Source organism: Amblyomma maculatum, chromosome 9 (genome assembly GCF_055883805.1).
Source record: "Amblyomma maculatum isolate TAMU_Amacu chromosome 9, ASM5588380v1, whole genome shotgun sequence".
NCBI lineage: Eukaryota > Metazoa > Arthropoda > Arachnida > Ixodida > Ixodidae > Amblyomma > Amblyomma maculatum.
In genome coordinates, this window is record NC_139352.1 from 5,477,662 (window position 1) to 5,499,562 (window position 21,901).

General features: G+C 45.2%; 1 protein-coding gene across 1 annotated transcript in view; it reads right to left on the reverse strand.

Moving 5' to 3' along the window:
- The window catches only part of LOC146178153 (uncharacterized), a 42,724-nt gene that overhangs the window by 1,960 nt on the left and 18,863 nt on the right, over positions 1-21,901 (reverse strand). The window contains exons 4-7 of the mRNA XM_084579709.1: positions 13,710-13,821; positions 10,620-10,765; positions 6,050-6,177; positions 3,377-3,475 (exon numbers count right to left, since the gene is read on the reverse strand). Coding sequence (XP_084435835.1) covers positions 3,377-3,475; positions 6,050-6,177; positions 10,620-10,765; positions 13,710-13,821 — 485 coding nt within the window. The remainder of the gene's footprint in view (positions 1-3,376; positions 3,476-6,049; positions 6,178-10,619; positions 10,766-13,709; positions 13,822-21,901) is intronic.

Below are 21,901 nucleotides of genomic sequence, written 5' to 3' on the forward strand. Positions count from 1 at the left end.
CTGAAACAGTTCACAATTACTGAGCGCCCCAGTGTGCTCCAGGCAGCAGACATAATCTGCAGTGCCACGTACAAGTCCACCTTCGTGTCTCGGCCGGTTTGAGTGTTAAAAAGCAGCCGCTGAATTAACCTCCCGCGGTAAGCGCGCTTCAGGCTAAGAATCACGCCCTGATCGAGAGGCTGTAAGACAGACGTGCAATTGGGAGGGAAAAACATCAGCTCCGTGTTAGTGAGCTTGACTTCGTCGGAGTGATGCGCTGAACAATTGTCCAAAAGCAAGCAAACTTTACGGCCCTGCCGCTTCATGTCGCGGTCGAATGCCATCATCCACTCGGTGAAAATAGCGCGGGTCATCCATGACTTGTTGTTCGCCTTGTACTGCACAGGTAGGCTACGAGTTCCCTTAAAACAGCGCGGCTTGGCACTTTTGCCTATGACTAACGGCGGACGCTTGTCCGAGCCATCCATGTTTGTGCAAAGCAGCACTGTGATGCGTTTTTTGCTGTGTTTGCCGCCGTGACAGCGCTGCCCCTTGAAGTCGAGCGTCCTAGCCGGCAACATCTCGTAGAATAGCCCGGTCTCGTCGGCGTTGTAAATGTCTGCAGGCGCGAAGTTGCTTAAAATTCCGGCCATGTTACTCGCCTTCCAAGCAGCTGCTCCGTCCACGTCTGCTGACATTGACTCGCCGCACAACACTTTTCCAACGATGTTATGGCGGGCCTTGAAACGGTTTAGCCAGCCAATGCTGGCTTTAAAATCATCAATGCCAAGTAGGCATGCATAGTTCAAGGCTTTCTGCTGGACGATGCTTCCGGACAGGGGGACGTTGCTGGCTCGTGCTTCCACAAACCACGCATGCACTGCTTTGTCCAACTCTTCATGGAGGGGCCGCGTCACCTTTTTGTGCTTCGAGGATGTGCCTGAAGCAAGTGCCATTCTCACGCTGTCCTTATTGCCTAGAATCGTTGACAGCGAACTTGCAGGAATTCCGAAGTCTTCAGCAATTGCCGCTTTCTTCCTTCCGCTTTCTGCTTGGGCGATTATTTGAGCTTTTTGCTCAAGGGAAAGAGTTTTGCGTTTTTTCACTTGCGTTGCCATCGTGTCCTGCGGATGAAAACTCGTCGTTGTCGAAGAGAAAGGCAGCGAGTGAACAACGCGACCACGACACAAAGCCAAAATGGCGGAACTGCAATCACGTGATTTCATGCTTAATGTGGCTTTGGATTTGACTTGGACTTCTCGCCAATAAAACTAGTTTCGGTTTCGATTTTGAACGCGAAAATTTCGTTGAAGCGGAAACGCTCTGCAAAAATGGTTCGTTGTGCAGAGAAATTTAGGCCATTAATTCTTATAGGATACTCGCGGGGAATAAAAAATTATTCGTTGTCGCGGAAATTTCGTTGTGGCGGTATTCGTTGTGGCGGGATTCAACTGTAGTGTGTATATGAGCATGTATTCTTAGTTTTTGGAGTTGCAATAAACTTCTCTTCAGTGTTTGTAAGTGCCTCCAAGTGCTTTATTGGATCTTATTTAGAGTCCTATCTGTTGGTGGGTATTCTAACCTGTTTAGCCGATAGTGATCTGTAATCTCTTTGTAGCTGACTAGCCTGTCCCTGTTAAGAGTGTACTGAGGATCAGAGCCTACTCGGAATGTGAGACCGCGGACAAGCTTATGAGCTCCCTCATTTCCCTGAAGCTGGGAGTGGGCTGGTGCCCATATTGGCCGGATCTCGCTGACCTGTCTCACGGACAACACAGCAAGGCTCAGGCTTACGCATTTATATAGTGCAAATTCTGCAGGGCTCTCGGAACGTTTTTTTATTAATTGATGCTCATTATACACTTTTGATCACTATCGCGCATTTATTTGCCTCATTAAGTCAGAAACAAATCCGATTCCAGTTGGCGGGTCGTCACATTCATTGGACATCGATATTAGTCGTATGGCTAATGTCGACGTATGTTTGAGTTTACTTTTAAGTTTTTGGCTCTAATTAATTAAGTAATCATCCTATCGACATATTTTTTCCTGCAACATCATCATATCATCTATCGATTACAAGAATTCGTTTGATTTTTATCTTCTGAGAACGGTACAACGGCTGCGGACACGTTTTGCGGACACGATATTGCCGACATAGCCTAGTATAATGCTTTCGCATTAATAACCGATGGTGGCAAAGTGGATTGCATTGGAAAGTAAGCGTAGCAGTGTGCGGAAAGAAGTTACGTGGGCGGATGAGGTTATAGGTTTGCGGTGATCAAATGGACGTTACTGGCACAGGACGGGGTTAATTGGAGGAAAATTGAAGCGGTCATTGCCCTGCAGTAGGTGTAGAATGATGATTGGTTGGTTGGTTGGTTGGTTTGTGGGGTTTAACGTCCCAAAGCGACTCAGGCTATGAGAGACGCCGTAGTGGAGGACTCCGGTAATTTCGACCACCTGGGGTTCTTTAACGTGCACTGACATCGCACAGGATACAGGATCCCTGTATCTCTGACTGCTGACACTTTCTTTAGCAACTATATTATGAGACCATTAGTCTGAATAATTTCTAAGTCCGTGTAGTAGTTTTTCTAGCAGATATGGAACTATTACCGTCCTTACGTCGCGTATCACAGGTGATACGCAACGCATTACCGTGAGTGGGGCCTTCCAAAAATGTATTCAGCCGTTTCCTGCAATATGTTTCAATAATATTAGTTCTTATATATACCTCACGCTTTAGTCATGTCCTCAATGTCAGCCCTCTATAGGTTATGGCTGAAGCTTTGAGGCATATATATAGAAAACATTTTGGCCGTTTCAAACCCCGCAGCCTTGAAAATTTACGAGCATGCCTATGACAGATGCTAATTAGGGTTTGTGAAAAACCCTAAAACACTTGTAACCTCCGGTTCAAAGCCTCGCAGCTTCGAAGGGTTACGAGCATCCCTTTGACAGGTGGTAGTCGGCAGGTGGCATGGTCGTCGGGTTGTGCGGTGTCACGAGACTCCATGATGTGGCTGAGTCTTCATGCGCTATGTTCTCGGGCTCCGCCTTTACGACTAGAGGATGAGATCGAACTTCTTGCCAGGACCTTGGATTATGAATAAGACTAAGTGTCCCTAGACCACGATAGCGTGTTCCTACGGCGTAGTTAAACGGGGTTTTAAATTTATTTCGGGTGGTATTTGGCATAATGTGGTGTCTTTGAACTACATGTTATAAAGAGGCAGAATTCAGATCGGTGAATAATCTAGTGGCAAAGTGCAAATACCCGGATCATCAGGAGGAGTTCCGGCAGGGGTCATTTATGCTGTTACACCATAGCCTTATAAAGGAGGTGCCTAAGTGTCCCTCCAGCTTTCTTCTTTCAGGCATTAATCCAACGCACCTCTGAGAGATGTCCGGATCGTCCAGTGATGTGAGCACGTAGTCCTCGTCACCGGTCTCGGTGATGACATGCGCAGGCTGCGGCGCATCAGCAGGTTGCCTGGGTACCGAAACAGCCATTTCACAACCTTCGCTGTGGAAGCGTAATAGCTGATAGAACACGGTATTAGCATGACAAGAGAAGCGAGTTAAGAGACACGCAAGGATACATGCACATCATATAAGTGAGAAGCTCGACACTCTGAAAACGTACGAAACCATAGAAAACTTTACTTCTCATTCAATAGCATTAGAGGCTCTGACACTAGCACGACACAACACCGATTCAAAGCCAAGGGCGATAACAACGGTGATGCCAACCCTTGGGCAGACGGCAGACCAAGCTGTCGCACTATAGGCTGACGATGACTCTAGAGCGATCTAAAACAAGCCGTCTCCCCAGTGTGATATGTTTTGAGGGCCGAGTGTCAGTAGTCAGAGTCTTAATAGATAGCTGGCGAGCAAAAACATTCTCAAAACGCGAAGCCGATTCTCTGCACCATGTCGACGACGAACAAGTTTCAGCACTGATATATAAAATGTATAACTGCTTCATGGCGTTATACATGCCTACGTTGCACTGTATCGTTTGAATTATTATTGTTTTCGGTGTTAGGTTGCACCTGCTGATCCTCCGGCACTTCAGAAGTATGATTTGGTTTATAGGGTTCAACGTCCAAAAGCGACAAACTATGAGAGGCGCCACAGTGGAAGGTTCCGGTAATTTCGACCATCTGGGATCCTTTAACACGCACTCATCGCAGAACACACGGACTGGGAGGCGGCCCTGCTAGGGCTGTCAAGACCTCAATGCTCAAAATGCCTTGGTTCAACGGACGCGGGCGGCGTTGCTTGCCAATGGGGCCCCGGAATAGGGGCTCCACCTAGTATTGTGAGGGGAGGAGACCGATACGTCTCTAACCCAAACACCTCTCTGTAACCATTTAATGGTTAATAAATGTTTTAACCACCACCACAGCACACGGGAGCCTTGCTTTTCGCTTCCATCGAAAAGCGACAACCGCGGCCAGGATTCGAACCCGCGTCCTTGGGGACAGAAGTCAAGAGCCCTAACCGCTGCAAGCGCTTTCAAACAGCAGATTATAACAATACCAAGCAGCCTGTTTCACCGCCTCATTATCTTCACATCTGCGTAATAGCCTAATACTGCCTCACTCGCTATCATCTCGAAGATGTAAGCGTTCAATGTGTACGTATCTCTACCGACACCTTCAGTAGGTCATTCCTAAACTATCGCAAAGTGGAACGAACTTCCTGAGCTGCTTTCGCTGAACTAACTTCACCTAAATATACAATGTCGTTTCGCTAACAGAGCATTTCAGTCTGTTAATTCAGCATCGTATCCTCTTATTATTTCAACGTATTCGCTCAGCCAAGCTGAGCTTGTAGTCGCGTTGAACCAACGTGTTGTGCCTCATCAGGGCCATTCAACGTGAATGACTGAAAATTATGATGGCGACAACATGCGAAGGGAATCTTTAAAATCCACCGCCCAGGTGGGAACCTACCTTAGTGACAGCTTTTACTGGTGCTAAGGCTGCATGGCTATATGTGGTCCGCATGATATATGCCCGATGTGCTGAGAATGAAGTACTGGCATTGTGTGCGAAGGCTACGTCGCCTGCTGCCACTTGGCAGAGTTGTTCAGTACCCGTGTTTGATTTCTGAGGAGGTTCAGACAGCGTCGGAACCACTCACGCAGTAGTATGACACGCGACTGTCTTATTACCATTATTTCTCAATCAATCTTTATTTAAGTTTGTACATACAAACTGGGGATGGTGAGAAAAAAGCAGTGAATTATGCACCGCTTGACGGGCCTCACCACCCCTACAAGTCAGCAGTAGGCACAAGGCAAGAACAACCACTGGTAAAAAAAAAAAAAAATGATTACAAGTGCATCTATACAGAACAAGGTTGACAGAACATATCTCATAACTGGCAGCAATAATAGACGCAGAAGACCGTGAGGCTATAACACAGAGTGGCACAGTACGTTCAAACACAATTGACATCACTGTAGCATAGATTGCTGAATAAAGCTTTCGGGAGACTATTCGCATAATATGCTTTCAAATTGTGTCCAACAGTGAGTGATTGCGAAGCGTACATGTACGAAGCAACTCAATTCCAGATATTTACAGGAATCTCTACAGTACTTTCATTTGATGTCTTTGGAACCCCTGCCGCTCACGAACAATTTAGGTGCAAAGCTGTCACACCACTGAGCAACCACATCGGCATTCGGGTAATTAATGCGAATTTTTATTTTCAACACGAGTCCTGAAATTCTCTAAATGGAAGGAGAAAGAAATGATTGGTGTTTGAGCGTGACTTGAATCCAGTTATACGAGCGAAATCTCTATTAAGCAAAGTTTTGCATTATTTAGCAATATTGCACATGGTTTAACAGCTTTAATTAAGAAGATCATGGCCAATAGACGCGAGAGCGTATTCACCGCGTTTTCATTCCTCGACTTTTTATATATATTTTTGTTTGATCCTACCAGTGCGATGACGCGAAGTGAGAGTCAAAAAACCTTGGCACACGAGAGTACACTCGATGCCCCACAGTACTGTTTTACTCCAACGGACATAGATGCATGGTGCATACCTGCCGTGGCGGTTGTCAGGCGGTCTGCTGTCCGCAGAGAGGATCTTGTCGATTACCTGGAAGACTGAGTCTGCGTGCATCTCGATGGCAGAGGACATCATGGTCGCCATGCTGCACGGGTCCGGAGCCTGGCGATATGAGGGCATTTCAAGGGATATAAAGAACCAGATTTAGGTTAAAGTTGGAGACAAGCAAGCGACACCACTTGCAACTTTTACCGCACGCAGTTAAAGTGTGTGGTTCAGGTACAAGATACTTGCCCTAGTCGCAATTCCTTTCTACCCCTGATCGGTAAGGGTGTGAAGACGGTCGGTATTTGCGGCCTCGCAATGGAACTTATTCATTCTTACCTGAGTGATAGAAGTCAATTAAAAATATTCTATCTCGCGTTAATAGTCTAACAGTCACCATTTATTAATATAAACAGCGCGAACACGAAGACAAAGGACAAGCTAAAAGAAAGCCACAGTACAAGCGCTTGTACTGTGGCTTTCTTTTATCTTGTCCTTTGTCTTCGTGTTTGCGCTGTTTATATTAATAATGAATAAGTACCAACTCGCCCAACAAAGTATCTTGGTAAGTCACCATTTATATTCCACGAGGAAACATTTTGGCCCATTTTCTGATTAATATGTCTATTATCAATGATGTTACATTGCAAAAAATAAAAATTGCATAAATGCTGATTATGCAAACCATCTTCTTGTCACCTGGTGAAGCGGCATTAATACTGACATCGTGCTTGAAAATTGGTAAGATTATCTTTTGATAACAAAATAATGACAAACATGAACAAAAATATTGATTTTTTTTTAGGCCCAAGAACAAAAATGGCATACGTATGCCATTTTTGTTCTTGGGCCTTTTTGTTTGGGCCTTTTTGTTTTGCTGTACAGCAAAACAAAAAGGCTATTGTACATAATTGATCGACATTGGAGTCGTGGGTTCAATTGAACCATCAGGAGTCGCCCTAGATCATGTGCCCTAGAATCACCGTACAAACTTTTTGGTGGGAGGCGTTCCCCAGCTGCCAGCCTTTTACTTCAAAGAGCTTCCTTCCAAAATTAAACTTAATTTACAATTATGTATTTCTTTGCCACCTAAATTAGTACTGCGCCATTTGGGGTACAAGTTTCGCTGCTTATATTAATCGGATATTAATTTTCCAGAAGAGAGCAATCTGTTTTGTCTGCAGTGCACTGTTTGGTTTTCCCACCCGCTCCTACTTCAGAGCCTGGTATTAGTTGAATTTCTGAACCTTTTTAATTTCCAACTAGTCTTGACTTACGCGAGGCAGCACAGTAATTTCATACCCATATTAGTTCTGTGCAAGCAAGGTACAAAAAATAGGTACAGAAAATCGGAGGGAACCGAACCAGGGATCACGGGGAGCCTCAACACGCTAGTCAACGCGTCGACTAGTACACTTGTCTTTGCCTACATGTCAAAACGTTGTCTAGCGGACTGAGTCTCCCTTTCAACCCTTGTTCAGTTTCATTTGTTATTAGTTCAATGGGAAACTCGAAAACAAAAACAATTTATTACAAGACAAGATTTGCTGAATATTGGTTCCCAAGCACGCGCTACCAACTATTCAAGGCAACTGCACACTTTTTCACACTCTACCAAAATAATTAAATAGCCTTATCATCAACAGTAGTAAGCACAGCTTATTGAGGTACTTGGTCTCCTCGTAAATTATTGTATAACCTATCCTTCTTTCGTATTCTTTTTTCAGACATTGTATAAGAATTCGTTCCTTCTTCTCCATGAACTGAATTCTTTTATTTCTGAGCACGTATATATTATTACTGCTGTCTTATCGCAATTGGAGGCCTCAGTAGGCCACAGCATCAGTTCTCTCTCTCTCTGTTTCTATCAGACTATGTGTTGACATCTAAGCGAGGCACTATCCGGCTTCTTGGGGTCCTGTCTCCAGCACTAACAGCTCTAGATTATGGCCGGGCTAAAGAACTAAAGGCCACCTAGAAGCAGAGGCTTCATCTCGTTACACGTATGTCAAATAAATACGGTGAAGCTAACCAGACAGTTTGTCTTAGACTCACTCGAGCAGCAGTCATCAACAAACTTACCTATGGAGCACTGGCCAAGCGCAATGAAGCCGCTCTACAGATTATGTTTCGAGCAGCTTTACGCACTATAAGCGGCCTCTCCTGCCACACTCCCTGACGGCCCTCGAAGCATCCACTACATTACCACAGCTCTTAGGTTTTCTCCGCGAAGCCCGCCAACGGCATAACGACCGTCGCTCTCACAGTAAACAAGGCATTGTATTCGATCACTGGGATCGTTGTGTTGCTGTTTCCAGCGATTTCACAGGGACGCTTCTACCTCCATGGCAACGCTAGTACATAGGTCACCTCGTTGCCAAGCAATTGCACGTGATCGCCCAATACGCCGCATTGCGGTTCAACGAATAACATCAACTAAAGCTGATGACAGAATGGATATTTATGTAGACGCATTGCTAAAAGACAACGTGCTAGCAACAGGGTTTGCCCAGAGTACCCGTCCTTCAACGGTTCTCGCACTCGTTACGCCCCATGGGTTACTCCGACCGACGGTGAGCTCCTGGGGCTCTATGATGCGCTAAAATACCTACAGTAGAACCCTTTATCAGCCATGGGCCAAACCTCACTCCAAATCACACTCATCAGAAACTTTCATGCCGCCACACTTGACCTAAATGAACCTACTACTACCAACCTAATCGTGAGCAAGCTCCATCGCACTGTGTCCATATTCGAAGAGAGTGGTCATTGCATTCGTGTCGTATGGACTGTATGGATATTAGTACAGGGGATTAGTCCGCTCATGAACCAGCAGGGAGCGTCTACTCACTTCTACTCCTGCGCTAGACCCTGTTGATAGACATCCTGTGCGTGGCTCCCAAAGCTCCATGCGATCAGATGAACACTGCCATCCACCATTTTCGATTGAACTGAATTAAGAGCGCAAGTCACCGTCGGCTTCATGACACCACCCCTCAGGGTTTTCTCGCGGACACCTTCAAGCTATCTCGCGCTGAAGAAGTTTTCATTAATAAGCTTTGTGCTAATGCTGCCCACACTCCTCGCATTCTCCACAAATGGCTAGTACCGCATCGCCCGCGATCGTTACTGCCGATTTCTCAAGACCGCAGCGTATTGAAATCCCCGTACCGTCACTTTAATTGCAAGCCAGTCCTATTTAACGTAATATGGCATTGCTTCTTTCTTGACCGAGGCAGGAACGCCTTGGTTACCAACCATGACACACCCGCAAATGATATCGCCTTCAATCAACTTCTTTCTCTCGGCCTCCATAACATTAATGAGGACCTTGCTGCCTATGATAGACGAAGTTACCTTATAGGAGCAGTGTGAGATGGAACTCCTCACCCTGCTTAGTGGATTGCTCCTGACTGCGGCTTGTACCCTAAGTCTTCGAGTTGAACTATTACCTCAAGGACCTTTTTCCCCTTATTCTTCATCCCCTAACTACTTCCTCAGGCCTTCCTCCACTAATAAAAGTCCATTCATTCATTCATTCATTCATTCATTCATTCATTCATTCATTCATTCATTCATTCATTGAAAGCAAAAGCTTCTTCTCCGCTCCGTAGCTGCTTCGCCGTGTGCGCCTGTGCGCGTGTTTGACCTTGAACTGAGGAGAAACCACGGGGTAGCTACGACATCACTCCGCGGCGGCGCCGAGCCCAAAACCGATACAATTAACCGAGGTATAACCGCGCGCTCACTTCTGCCTAGTCACGTGACAACCTTGACTTTACTCAACCGCACCTACGCTGTACCTATGACGCTCGCTCTGTCTATCCTTCACTGCCTCTTAACCGGTCGGTGTCAACGGATCGCAACAGCTCTCCACAATTTCACGGCAGCGATCGTAATGGATGATCCAGGTGATCGCCTCGTGAATGTGTGCGTCTCAGAGGTTGCGAAGACGACAGGCCGAATCCGATCATCCAGAGAAATGTAACTCGCCGAGAGGATGCCGTACAGAGACGAAGCGAGGGGAATCGAGAGAAATGTGCCACTGCTTTCGCGTTAGTTACTTAGGTTTATCAGGGTTAAACATTTGCCTAATTATTTGGTTAAGTTCTGCGTGTATCCAACATGATTATGTGCAGTTGCATGCTGCTTGTGTCATGAGATTGACTGAGGAGTAGTCAAATTTAGGTTTGCAATTTTTTTTCCTTGATTTCCCCATAGAACTGTATATTTTATGAAAATAGTTCATTCAATCATTCATTGAAGTGTCAATGTTCCTGTTTTGAACAAGTATCACCGTAAAGCATGCCTTCGTGGAAAAAATTGTCATTCGTTTTGTGGCGTCAAATTCATCTCAATAGCATCTTTGTTCTACCTTTATTGGTTTGGACGCACCTTGATAGTGTGTCGTATTATATGTGACTATCCCTGAAATATGCAATTTGTGCAGTCGCCCGGCCTACAAGATATCACGAAGAGAGAAGTAATTAAAACCCACTGCTAATGCGTTTGTTAGTCATTTCCCTTTAACTGATGAGTCCTTCTTGGCCGTGACATACCTGGCGATAGTCTGGCGTTGAAGCGACGGTTGCTGCTGCTGAAGAGACCCCGCAGAGGCACTCAAATGGCGGGCACGAACACTGCCACGCGCTGGCCGCCGCGCAGCCACCGCCAGCGCCACCAGCCGGGGCCGCTGTTGACGTCACTGCAAGAGCAACATGTTCAGCGTTGCGCTGCCGCCATTGCCTGGTACCGAAGTCAGCGTCGGTACAGCCCAAGTGCATACGAACACAGGTGGCATCGCGCACAGCCGATTAAATCATCGCGGTCATTTATACGCTCACTTAGGAGTAAAAGGCGCATTACTCGAACCTCGCGATGATGGATGCCTGATTGTTCATAGGGGATTAATTACCGTTTTGACACGATTGAAGTGGTGCCCCGTTTCGCTCATAGCTCAGTGAAATTGACGCCTCGCTGACCGGTGGCGGCAAAATGCAATAGAACGCTCCAAAATTTAGTTTCAGCGAACGGTTGAGGGATCGAAATTAGATCTTTTTCCTGGGGTACAAATTTCCCATGGGGAGAATATGCCGATTTTGTCCTTGGGTAATTATTCTTCCTCACCACCTTGGACACCAGAGATGACTATAGGACCACTCGCTAACATCAACCTTGACAGTAGCCGTTACAGTATGCGAACAAGGGCCCCCCAAAAATAGCTGCAGCAAAATGAGATGAGATCATGTGAAAGTACGATTCTTAGCGATAAAGGCGATGACCACGCGAATAGGACAAGGACCGGAGACATAGAAGCACGAACACGACACCATGGGCAGACGCACAAAGTTGCCTTGTTGCTTTGTTTATAGTATGAGACAGAGCCGCGGGCTACTTGGTTCATGACGATAAAGACTATGCCCGCACGAATAGGACAAGGACCAAAGACATGCATAAACTTGTGCTAGTATAATGGCATAGTCATAGCTTTTATCGTCATGAACTAACTAGCCCGCAAAAGCGTTCTATTACTGTCCCTAACTTTGATGAACTTTTGTGTTGGATGAGATTAATGGTCCATGTGTACATATCGTTTTTTTTTTTTTGTGTGTGTGTGTGTGTGTTTTTTTCGATTTATGTGACAAGCAGATTATTTTTCTTCGTCTCTAGTAATCTTTGCTGTAAAGCCACCTGGTGGAGAGAGACCGCGAGAGACATACAGCCTGGTTTGAGTTGGATTGGATTGGAGAAACTTTATTGATCACGAAGGTCAATAGGATGGGATCAGTGGCCCTCTAACAAAGGGCGACCTCTCCCGCCCAGTCCACAAGTTTGGCTTGTGTGTTCTTGTCCGGCCGCCCTCAGAAGCCTAAGTCAGGCCCCCTGTGAGAGTGCTGGTTGAAGGCCATTTGGGGGTGGAGTTTCCTTACAGCCACATAGGAAGTGTTCACTCGCGAAGCTCTTAACAGAGGGCGCCCCTCGAGCAAGTACGATAGAGTCACTGGAAAATTTTCAGAGTACCGCAAAGGTGGCCGCGGGCGCCATCTTCCTTCCAGACCGCCGCACCAAGCCGCCGTCTGAACAGCGAGTGACCACATTCGTAGACTTCTAACATGTTTTAAAGCCTGCAAAACTGAATGATTTTGGTATGTCTATTCAGAACAGTACCACCAGTGATTATGTGGCCACTAAATTTATTACTTTAGTCCGCAATCGATGGGTAAAAAAAAGTGCGTAGGTGAACCAGCGGACACTTCAGGGCGCCTGCTCTTGTAAATCGCCGGCCATTTGGATCAACTCGTGTTTTACGCGCAGTGCAGTGGTGTTCCAACATTATAAAGTGATCAAGTGTGGAATAGCATGTCTGCGAAGATCGCAGGAATGTATGTGTATATTAAGTCGTTAAGAATGCTGTCCGCCGGCGCCACTGTGGCAGACGCGGCAAAGACACGGAGGGTGAGGAATCGCTTTGTATTAGCAACACAAAGTGAAGCAGCAGGTTCGCCGAGACAGGGTAAACAAACTAACATATAATTTACTGTCGCCGTCACTGCGCCAAGAACGCCAAGCAGGCTTTGTTGAAGCATATTGTATTGCGTAAACTTAATTCTTTAGTGGAAAACTAAAGCACTGATCGCGCCCATTTTCACCCAGAAAAAAAAAAAACACATGCCTTACTATATCATCGCTATCACAGCGCGGTTGTGAATATCGTACTTTTCATTGTGAAATATTATCTCTTATGTTGTTTCATCGTCATGCGCCTCGTACCGGAAATTTGCTAGAACGTCGCTCCTTAACTGCCATCAAAAATTAAAATGACATCGCACATTGATGGCATCTATGTTTGACACACATTTGCCAAATTGGTTGGTTTAGTTTATGGGGTTTAACATCCTGAAGCGACTCGTGCATGAGACACCGTAGTGGAGAGGTCCGGAAATTTCCAACACATGGGTTTCTTTAATGTACAACAGGAAATAAATAACTAAAAAATCTGTGGATAGAGTTTATTGTACATTTACATGAACAATAAATTAAAAAAAAAGAAGGGCTGCTGGCGGTCATCGATCCTCACATGAACACGCGCCCGTACGCATGCATGCACGAGTAGAGTGTGTGTGATTTCGGAGAACTGAATATAGATGTCTCTGATGCCGGCTGACTGGATATTTAACTTAATGTGGAGGTAGCTTTTGCAAAATTCTGCATGTAAAATGGACGTTGCATATTACTACGCACGTGCGGCACACGGCGTTGGAAGGTAAACACATGTTGCCATTAGGCGAACCATGTTCACGTTGAATATTTCGTGCGCTTCTTTCGCGGCTAAACGAGCAAAATTTCAGAGCAATGAACCAGCGTATTTCGCCCAAGAATTTTTCCTGGTCGGTTCTGTGAAGCCACACATACCACTGATGCAGATCACTTTTTTCGTTCATGCACAAAGAAAATGCATTTCTAGACTTTGGCCAGGTACCGCACCAGAGGCACAGCAGAATTTATCACGTGTACACTGCGAGAAACAATCCGAAAAATAGGAATTCTCGCGCAAGACACGTATTCCGAGCGCGCGCTTGGAAGGGATATGGCGACGCGAAGTCACGTGACGCGCATCAGTAGGCGAGCCGACGAAAATGCCTTCTCACCCATGGTGGCGGCCGGCTGGCGGTGGAACAGGGGCTGCGGGGCGGTGGCGGTCGGGGACAGCTTGAGTAGCCCATCCAGCGGGCTTCGCCAATCCCTCGTTGAACGCTGAACCTGCGCGTCCGCAGTGAAAGAATGTTGCTTTTCACTGTGTCTTCTTAATTGGATCGAAACATATCTGCGAGCGAGCATGCGGGTTCCGCGCACAGTGCGCAGCTTGACTGCGAGAATGATTATTGCGATTCCACCAGCCCGTCAGCTCTCGAGTCGTGCGTACGCTGTCAGTGCTTTTGCACCAACTCCAGGTGAGCGAGGATTAGGTAATGCAAGACGAGACAATCCGAACTGTAGTTCAATTTTTTACAGGGACGGCATCTGAAGTACTGGACAAAGAAATAGGATGCGCAAAAGAGACGATCGCTTCAGAGGAGAACACAGGACAGGCGCATCGTCATTATGGTGCACACGAAAAGTTCCGAATATTCCCATGACACACCTGCTCGCACCTCATTATTTTGTGTTAGTACCCTAATGCAGCAGATATAGCAACCATCTAACGTTTTTTCCATGCAGCCTGCCCTTTCTCTCCACTCTCATCGCAGCGCTGTCACAGTGCACGCGTCGTTCAGTGCCCCACTTTCTCTTCTGCAGTCTTAAGGCTGGCTCCTAAACGAAAAAAAAACAAAAAAAAAAATATATATATATATATATATAAGCTGAGGTGGAGGCACACAAAAGAAAACAATGGTTTATTTCCGACGTTTCGGCGTCGGAAATAAACCATTATTTTCGTTTGTGCGCCCCTACCTCATCTTATACATATTTCTGGATCCTGGAAGACTTTTACGAAACACACACACACACACACACACACACACACACACACACACACACACACACACACACACACACACACACACACACACACACACACACACACACACACATATATATATATATATATATATATATATATATATATATATATATATATATATATATATATACATATACATGGTTTGCTTGTTACTAATGGGCCAGAGTTAAATTCAAACAAGATGTCACACAACTTTCCCGATTATCTATTTTATTCCAACAGTTTCGGACGGTGGACCGTCCTTCTTCAAGATCGAATTCTCAATTCTACCTTGAAGAGTAGAATTCAAGGTAGAATTCTGAATTCTACCTTGAAGAAGGACGGTCCACCGTCCGAAACTCTTGGAATAAAATAGATAATCGGGATAGTTGTGTGATATCCTGTTTATATATATATATATATATATATATATATATATATATATATATATATATATATATATATATATATATATATATATATATATATATATATATATATTGCCCGCATTTCTCCGCACCTAGATTTTATCAACTCATGACACGTGCATATCGATTAAAGAAAGTATTCCGCAAGCTTTATTCGTTAAGGCTGCTTCTGTGGCCTCATCTCACCCGCTGGCGGTTGCCGTTTTCGGAGCGCATATTTCTGTCAAATTTATCCCATGTTTGCAGTCATTCATAACCTGTCTGACCGTCGATGCTGCCTTCGACGGTCCGGCAGATACGAAGCAAACTATTCGGCATCATGAAAAAAAAAAAGAAAAAGCAATCGTATAGTTATTGATTCAGTTTGTTAACCACTGACGTAGTGCGCCGCAGTGTCCTAACGATAACCATTTCCCATCACAGATTGCACCGTTCTTTCGGATGATCGCGCCAAGCCTTTAAAGAGTGCTTCTTTTCTCTCTCTCTCTCTCTCTCTCTCTCTCTCTCTCTCTCTCTCTCTCTCTCTGTAGGAATGCCCAAAGCGAAGCGGAGCTTTGCGACAATCGTCAGCTGTGCTGTGAAGCCGAGCGTATGCGGTAAACTCGGCAGAGCGCGCGCCCGGTGTCAGCCGTGGATTGAGCGGGGCCACCTCATCAGGCTGGGCAAACACGGCTCTGCGGGCCCCCGAGATCAAAGGCAACCGCTGCCGCAAGAAGGCGCCGCGGTGCACGTTCCCTTCGGAGCGCGGCGCTACGAGCGATGCTCTGGAGGGCTGTGAGCGCGCATACCGTGTTAATGCGAACTTAGCTGCGACGCAGTTACCTCCCTTGATTATATGGATACCGTTGCATCTGAAGCAAGAGAAATTTTCGAACCTAGAACAACTCCGAAAGCATCAACAGCTCCTCATCAGGATCCGCACTAAAGTTTCACTAGAAATATCCACCAAGAAATGGAAAAGGTCAAAACCTTGAGTGATGACTGACATCCAAGAGCAGACTAAGATTACAAGGGTCAAAAAATGGCCACGGACATCATGAATATCTACCTTGGCCCCAGATGGGCTAAGTAACTAGATCGTAGACCATGACACCAAGAGAAAGCTTCCAAAGTCCTGCTATAAAGGATATGTTGTACAAGAGATCTATGACAGTGTGGCATGCTTCTGCTGTTTCGTACAAAGTTTCCCGACAATGAACTGGGCGAGCACCCTCGGCAGCATTGTACAAAATATAACCTTATCCCATGCAGTACAAAGGCAAGAGCATCGTTGTGGTTCCGGTTGGCGTGTTAAGATCGCGTCAAAACGGTATGCACTGCCGTGGGTTCCGCCGGTGAGAAACACAGCTGGGCGAACGGTTCTCGTCGTACATTTTAAGTTTTTACATAAAACACGAGCTGGCCAAGGGGCATTTGAGCGTCGAAGCTGCTCGCGATCGGTATACGCTCGAATGGCTGGAGATTACGCTGCCCCGATTACGCTCCCTCGAAAGGAGCTTCGCCAATTATCGAACACTTCAATGAACTCTGCACAGGTAAGGAGATCCCTTTGTTCTTTACTGTTTTTCGAACTTAGTTTGCTCTCTTAGCTCTGTCGTTGTGGGGTACTTTTATTAATTTACTATTACAAAAAGAGCCTTTGCGCTACTTTCATTCAGTTTGTCTGCCTCTGCCAATAGACCGATGTCACAAGGCCCACTGCGCATGCGCGCGCTTCCCGGAAACAGTATAGAGTTCTTTACTGTTACCAAGAGAAAAATCTGGCACCAATGTCTACGGAAGTCTGCATGGGGCTTCCTAGAAACCAGTGCAGCCACCGTGAGCGCTCTAAGCAACCTTACATGTGAAATTATGAAAAATAAGTACGTACTGTTTTACAATCAAAGCGTCCTAAAGTTCAATGTGCTAATTGTATATTGCAGCAAACGAGCAGAAAAGCATGTAAGTGTGAAAAGTGTTTAAAATAGTAGATGGTCTGACGAAATCAGTTGTTTTTAAGCTCAAGAGGCACATCTTTCATCGCAAATACCTTTTAAACATGTATCACTCAAACAAATTCACAGCTTTCTCACCGGCACTTCTGAAGACAAAAATGCTCAGTTAGTTTTGTCTGATTTTGCGCTATGCCCAGTGTGGATTAAGCACACTATATTCGAGCCTCGAAAAGTCGCCTACGCTCCAAGTAGCGGTTTTCACCATGCCTTGACGCTGCGCGTACGGTCTTTGCAACTAAAAATATGAAGTAAGAAGCGAAAACCTGTCCTAACACAAGTGATGGTCATCTTCTTGTAAATTAAGCACGGCTTGCAGATATTTCCCGTGGATGAATTCTTGAAGTCGCTTCTGCGTGCATTTATATAGGCAACCGTTTCTGGCTTCAAAATCTGCCGTTAATGTAACTGTCGCTTGTCGAAGTATCTTGCGTTTCTAAAATATAGTCAGCTTCACGCATCCCCAACGTCCACAGTAGCCATTTATGCATATGCAACGTTTTCTGAGACAACTGGAATGAAGCATGCCTATATGAGTTCAAAAATCAACTATGGCCTTGCGCTTGCCATGCGCTTTTCCCTCATATAATCACAAGTAATTTTCGCTTAAATGACATTGCGGTGCACAAATGCACAAACAGAAATACTGTTTTCGAAATGAGACACCTCAATGATGCCACTTTGTGCGCCCGAAAAAGTCCGATTGTCCCGCACCAGGTAGGGCCCCAGCCCATGATGCTTAGAGCGTCCTTGGTGGCTGAAGTGCAGAGCCGCCAGCTTTCCTAATAGTAGGAAGCAAAATCTGGCGTCCCGCTCCTTCTTGCTACATACATACATACATACATACATACATACATACATACATACATACATACATACATACATACATACATACATACATACATACATACATACATACATACATACATACATACATACATACATACATACATACATACATACATACATACATACATACATACATACATACATACATACATACATACATACATACATACATACATACATACATACATACATACATACATACATACATACATACATACATACATACATACATACATACATACATACATACATACATACATACATACATACATACATACATACATACATACATACATACATACATACATACATACATACATACATACATACATATTGGTGATGCAGCAGACGACGCCAAGGAATCCCAGTCAGTTCAGTTCAGTCGTGTCCGACTCTTCGTGACCCTATGGACCATATCATGCCACGCTTTCCGGTCTCTCACTATCTTCCTAACATCACATAACTTCATTTGCAGTGCCTCGAGGATGCCAGCTAACAATCGCGTTCGCTGCCTACCCCTTCTCCGGTGACCCTCTACCTTTCCTACCATCAAACCTTTCTCCAGCGACTCCTCTCTTCTCATCAGATGACCAATGTAGCTGAGCTTTAACTTTAGAATTTGACCCTCCAATGAGCAGTCAGGGTTTATGGTCGACAATATTGACTGATTTGATCTTCTGGCAGTCCAAGGAACTCTCAAGAGTCTTCGCCAGCACCACAATTCAAATGCGTCAATTCTTCGGCGGTCAGCCTTTTTCATAGTCCAACTCTCGCATCCATACATCACAACTGGAAAGACCATAGCACGAGTTATACGGATCTTGGCTGGCAGACTAATGTCTCTGCTCATTACTAGGCGGTCAAGGCTAGGGCTCTCTTTCCCAGAAGCAAGCGTCTCCTAATTTCATGGCTGCAGTCTCCTTCCGAGGTAATCTTGGAGCCCAAGAAGAGAAAATCTGTCACAACTTCCACTTCTTGTCCATTGATGCTCCAGGAATTGATAGGGCAAGACGCCATGATCTTTGTCTTTTAATACTCAGTTTAAGCCCAAACTTCTCACTCTCTTCTTGTACGCGCATCAGAAGTCTCTTGAGTTTCACTTCACTTTCTGCCATTAAAGTGGCATCATCCGCATATCTAAGGTTGTTGATACGTTTTCCAGCAATCTTCACTCCAGCTGAAGATTCGTCCAGACCGGCCTTCCTCATGATACACTCAGCATATATGTTAAATAAGCAGGGCGACAGTATGCAGCCTTGTCTCACTCCTTTCTCACTCGGAAACCAATCAGTAAGACCATGCCCCGTTCTGACTGTGGCCTCTTGCCCTTCATACAGGTTCCTGAGGAGACAGATAAGGTGTTCCTGTAGACTCTTGTTAATACATCGTCCTGTTTGTCCTATATAACAGGCTCCACAAGAGAGTGGACGCCTGTACACAACACCTGTCTTGCATCCAACAAATGGGTCTCTATGTTTCACTCCACATTCTTGCTTCTTCGATTCTCTTTCCCTTTAAATAGCCGGGCAAATCCTCTTCATCTTGTGCGGGGCGGTCAATGCGACGTCAACACCATACCTCTTGCCTACATTTTTGAGGCCATGTGAAATTCTGTGCACATACGGTACCACCGCAACCTTCCTCTTCTTCTCACCCATGCTGGACAGGGATTTCTGTCTGTGCGTTCTTTTAAGGCTCTTCCGTACCCGGCAACTGGCCTCATTAATAGCCGAATCCCGATAACCGGCCTTTGCAATTCTTGTCACTTGTATGTCAAAATCTTGCCCATGCCGTGGTAGCAAGATTTCTTCAACGCATTTAATAAGCATGTGCTGATCATCCCATTCTTCACTAATTTGGAATGCCCCGAATTGGAGCTTAGCAAGGGCTTCACCGATCTCAGGTTGAATTCATGTTTGTTTTTATCTGGGCCTTGGAGTAAAGGGCTTAGGCATAGTTGTGAGTCAGCGCTTGTACTGTGGCTTTCTTTTATCTTGTCATTTGTCTTCATGTTCGCGCTGTTTATATTAATAATTAATTACCGGGATGCTTCTAACCAAAAATTCCTCCTTCGAGTTGGTCGAGTTTGCTCTCTTCATGCTGATGCTCCCGATCGCAGGGACTCGGACATTCAGTGAACTGCGCATCGTAAACTACCTAACCAAATGCGAACATAGATGACGAATGCCGCCTAATTACTCGATGCGGACCATGAAGTCAAAGTGAATACCACTCAAATCGGGAACTGCTCGCAAATATAGTCCAAAACATTATATGAAGGCTTACGTTGTCAGCAGCGCTGGAACCCTGCCCCTCAGAGTGCTCGGCAAATCAAAATGAAGCAGAAGGCGTCTTTATGCGAGTGAATATATATATATGCTTGCAGTCAGCACTTGACAGAAAGGAAAAAAAAATGCTTTTAGAACGTTAACTTAAAACTATGGAAGGGAGGCGGGATATGCCACAGAATGGAAGTTTTCGTAGCCCGAAGTTTCTACCCTTAAGCAAAATGGACGCTATCTATATTATACTAGTTCAAATATTTGTTTACAGAGTGACCACCGAAATAAAATGCGTCAAAACTATAGCTTTTCTGTGCAAATATTGAATTTAGTGGCTTTAAGCGTGTTTTGGGGGCTTCTTATTGCGTGTTTTCTATTTCTAAGTTTGCAACACTGCCGCGGGGAAGCTTTGTATGGGCTCGCGCGACTTACATGAGTATAAGAGCGCGAGGTTACTGTCCAGCTCAAGTGCATAACAAACGTGCCTTAGCTTTCATGTAGTGGTATCACCGGAATGAGCACTAAATAATAAATGTGACTATGCGCATGCGCGGACGCAATCGCAAGCTCATTAGAACCGGTGGCGCCAAGCACTCAGGGTAGTAAATGAGTGACTTAGTGCACATTAAGTAACTCGGCTGCCATGGCAACACATGCGGAGTGCGTTATCAAGATAAGGATAAAACACCATTTTATGCAACACTTTATATGAAAATAACGAGAAAAAAATCCGAGAGCACTGTGTAGAATCTACACTGGAGAAATGCGAAAGCCTAAGCGTTTCTGATGCACACGGTGCATCATGTTTGCTTTCATTATCATTGTCAACTAAATATATCGTCATAATCATTGATAATGTCTTCATTGTAATTATCACTAATTGCAGCGTCATTGTAATCGCTACTATCATCCTCACGGTATACAAGGAGAATTATGATGTGTGGCGAAGTTGGTTAAAGCACTCGGATGGGGAACCAAGGGATGAAGGTTTGATTTCCGGCGGAGAAAGGATTTTTATTTTTCTGATGACGTCATCGTGACGTCATTTTATTGACAGCTATAGTATGACCGAACGAACGCCGACAGTATGAGCCATTAAAGGCTTTCGCCTTAAAAGTGATAAACACCTCCCAAAACATCTGGCGCATAGCGGCTGCCGTATATGTAAGCCGCGTTCACTTCGAGCGGGCCAAAGTGATATGCCTGTACGGCAGTGTGCGGGGTGGCGATTAAGGAAAACGCCAAAAACACATACCAAGTAGAAAAATAAATACGATGAGGCGATTATGCAGCAGCAGCGTAATACGTTAACTTTGATACTCCAAACGTCTACTATTATATTTTGTTCTTTCCTTGTCACTATCACGTTTTGTTTTACAGCCACTATGGCATTTTCTTTTTTTTGTGTGTCATGATTATGTCAGCGTGTTGTTCAAAAAAGCACCAGGTCTTGACTGCCGATGGAACTGGAAGCGCCCTGAATCCCTGACAATGCGCCGGTTTCTGCCTAACTTTTGTGGAGCTGCCGTTTAGTTGTCGCTGTGCCCTCCTCCATTTCGCTGACCATGCATGCCAACAGATGCACCGCGAATAAAGCTCCCAGCGAAGGCACACTCAGTGATTGTACACAGAGGACGATTTATTGAATGAGGAAAACTATTTCTATCCATGTAGTATAGAACCCTACTCCAAGGCGACCTCTGCGACCAAACAATGGCGAAGATATATTAGTTCATCACGGCTTCAGGCGGACAGCTCATTGCTGTTTGCCGGGGACCTAAACCTATT